This window comes from Myotis davidii, unplaced genomic scaffold (assembly GCF_000327345.1).
Source record: "Myotis davidii unplaced genomic scaffold, ASM32734v1 scaffold1637, whole genome shotgun sequence".
In the NCBI taxonomy this organism is placed as follows: domain Eukaryota; kingdom Metazoa; phylum Chordata; class Mammalia; order Chiroptera; family Vespertilionidae; genus Myotis; species Myotis davidii.
In genome coordinates this window covers 260,088-263,401 of record NW_006288267.1, presented here as the reverse complement: position 1 = coordinate 263,401, position 3,314 = coordinate 260,088, and the positions used below count along the sequence as shown (strand labels likewise).

Below are 3,314 nucleotides of genomic sequence, written 5' to 3'. Positions count from 1 at the left end.
TCCTCATTAAGATTTTTTCAAAAATATATTTTATTGACTTTTTAGAGAGGAATAGAGAGTTAGAAACATCAACCAGCTGCCTCCTGCACATGTGCCCGCAACCAAGGTACATGCCCTTGACCGGAATCGAACCCGGGACCCTTCAGTCCGCAGGCCGACGCTCTATCCACTGAGCCAAACCGGTTTGGCTACCGAAGAACAACGCAGAAGTACAGACGATCACGAGATCTTTCCAAGCGGCGCGTGTCTGTATCCTATCCCTATCGCATATAGATGAAGCAAACCATTAGGTCACAGTTTTGTCTCCTACTTCTACCCCACTAACCCCCTCCCTCCTGCAGCATTTTGTTCGCTGATGGTCGATGTCTGGAACGCGCAGGAAGCTCTCCTGGACTGAATAACAAACAGCAAGTGCCGCCCCGTCCTGAGAGCTGTCTTGCGCCAACTTGACCCACGGATTTTAGGATATAAAGGCGAATTCAAGGTGGTTCCCATTTTCTCCTCCAGTCGCTTTCCGGTGGCGCTGTCTCCAGGACTTGCAATGAATACGGTTTTGCAGGTGACTTGCTGTGTCTCGCTCGCACGATAAGTAAAGCTCTACGCCTCCTGACACCCACAGCAGCCCTCACCGTCCTCCTCCGGTCCTCGGTCTTCGGGTTTGCCCCGTGAGCCCCAAGTGAGGACTTACGAGGGGCTCCATCAAGGTCAGTGCGGTGACCATCTCACCGACTCCCATCAGAGGCCAAGCCCGCTGCCTCCGACCCTGTCCCCCATCTCCAGGGCGCTTCATGGCCTTCGTCGCACACCGCTTTTCCGCCAGTAAAGGGCAGCGGGGAAGGAAACATTCCGCCCCCAGATCTCGCCGAACACCTCTGGCCCCACCTCTCTGCCTTTGGCTACAGGTGAGGGTCCAGGGTGGGACCCAGAAAAGAAAAAAGAAAAAGGATTTATTTCTGGCCTGCCCCTCCTTCCCTTGAGGAATCCAGTCGCCCAGGAAGGCTTTCCGAAAGCCGCTCTGCGTGGCAGCCTTGGTTGGACTAAGTTGGGGATGGGGAGCTGGGGAGAAAAGAGAAGTCGTTGTGGGCAGCTGGGTGCGCCCGCCATCAGTCTCCCGCGGTGGCGCACAGGTACCCGACGATGTCGCGGTGGCCCCGCTCCTCAGCCAGGTCCACGGGCAGGCGGCCCCAGGCATCGCGCACATCCAGCCGCGCCCCGGCTCGGTGCAGCGCCACCAGCGTGTCCAGGAAGCCCTCCCGGGCGGCGTCGTGCACGGGCCGCGTGAGGGTGGCGGGGTCCGCGCAGTTGGGGTCCGCGCCGTGGATCAGCAGCAGCTCGGCCACGCGGGTGCTGCCCATCATCATGACCTGCGGGCGAGAGCAGAATGGTCAGGGCGAGGGGCAAGCGAGATGCAGGCCTGGGCAGGGACAGGTAGACCATTTCAAACACATTAAGTATCTACTTTATGCAGAGGTGCTCACAAGCCCCAGGAATCTGGTTAAGCTCATTTGCTGACGCAATATTTCCCTCCTCCCAGTCCCCCCACCTGCTCCAGGTAAGCGCTTTACTGAGGTTCAGTTATATTTTCCAAATATGCAAGAAAGAGCTGATGATAATGTGCTTGTCTTCATTGTGAGAAAAAAGAAAAAGCTGACTTCCATTTGAACATGGGAATCCATTTTATTAAATGACTATAGGTGGACTTAAGTTTAAAGGCTTTTAAAATCTGAAATTATTTCTCTTGCTCTGCTCTCTCTCCCCAGACATAATCCGTGTCTAAAAATCTTTATTAGGCAGTCAGCTGGTGCTGTATCTTGGAAGTTAGAGTAATGCTTTAGGGGAGAAAGTGAGAAACAACTAAATTTAAAATAAGGCTTACTTTGTTTAGTTCTCACAGTAAAGCCCCTGTGGAAGGCCTTTGCTTTTCAGTCACGTATGTCTGTGCTTATAAATGTAATAGTCCTACAATTTGAACCAAAATTGTAGCTGTAGGGGAAAATGTAAAGAGACACACACATTGTTTTATAAATTAATGAAAACCAATTATTTGTTGTTAATAAATGGTTCACCATTTTAAATATTTAACTTAATGTTATAGAGAAGGCCCAAAGTTTAGAGGGTGGTAGACTTAATGTAACATGTCATATTAATACTATATTTACATTGTACAGGATTTTATAATATTAAATAGTAAATGTTTTGCTATATGAAAAGAACTTGGATGCCAGTAGTTGAATCAGAACAATGCATGACTTAGAAAAAGGATGTTTGGAGCAATAATCCTATAGCACCCATTTGTATAAATACACATCATGCAAACATTTACTTCTTTATTTTAACAATAAAACAATTTTTGACAACTAAATATCCAAAATGGAATTATTTGTTCTTGTGACTTTGTGTTTTAAAATGTACTATGTAACTGAAAGATAGCATACTAATTTTTTTGTTCTGTTTCATGAATATTAGAAGCATCCAATTCCTTGCTTAAAAACCAAGATAGGTTATCATTCTTACTAGTGATATAAAGGCTGTTTCACATATAGAGAGGGGGGAGGAAAAGTGGTTCTTAATATCCCAGAAAATGGTGAATTAAAACTATAAAACCTATTTATACAATTAGTATAATTTGAAGTCTTTAACTACTACTGTACCATACTTTTGCTGCTTTGAACCATCCCTCATTTCTTGTAACACTTTTCTATGAATTCTAAAGGAATGAACATATATCTTCTTTAAAATCTAAGACTCTTTTCTATTTCAAAACTACCTAACAGTTGCTGCAGGGAATGCTTTTGTAATCCAAGCATTCAGTATGGTAATTAAGCAGTAAAAATCCATAGAATCATTTTTTTCTTACGTAATGCTCAAGAGATAATGCTAACATAAAATAAGAGGAGTAAGTATTGTGGTTTAGGAACACCCTGTCTTGTTCCTTTGTTTAGAACAAACTGCAAGGAATTTCATATTGCAGCTTGAAACTTAACAGTGAGTTTTTTTCCTCCAGGTACTATGATTTTGTGTGATTCTTTAAATCCAATACAGAATGCGTAAGTTGTAATGTATCTCTGATCCCGAGACGGGAGAGGATATACTGATATTTTTTCCATCATTAAAAAGAACAAACTGATGCAGTGGATTTTTCATTCTTTTTTTTTTTTTTTAAGGATTTTTGGTGGGTGAACACCGGCTTTACCCCTGGGCTCCACACCCCTAGCAAGAGAGAAACAGTGGAGACCCAGGTCCCAGAGGCGCCCCAGGGAGGCCGCGCCCCCGCGTTCGCGCGCCCCCTGCCGACGAGGCCCCTGGGCCCCAGG

At 45.7% G+C, this 3,314-nt stretch overlaps 1 protein-coding gene across 1 annotated transcript; it reads right to left on the bottom strand.

Annotated features, from left to right (window-relative positions):
* Positions 1 to 560: 560 nt before the first annotated feature.
* LOC102765197 (cyclin-dependent kinase 4 inhibitor B) lies at positions 561 to 1,897 on the bottom strand. The gene has a single exon (XM_006760208.2). The coding sequence runs from the start codon at positions 1,359 to 1,361 to the stop codon at positions 1,104 to 1,106; it is 258 nt and encodes an 85-aa protein (XP_006760271.1). The 5' UTR covers positions 1,362 to 1,897; the 3' UTR covers positions 561 to 1,103.
* Positions 1,898 to 3,314: the final 1,417 nt, after the last annotated feature.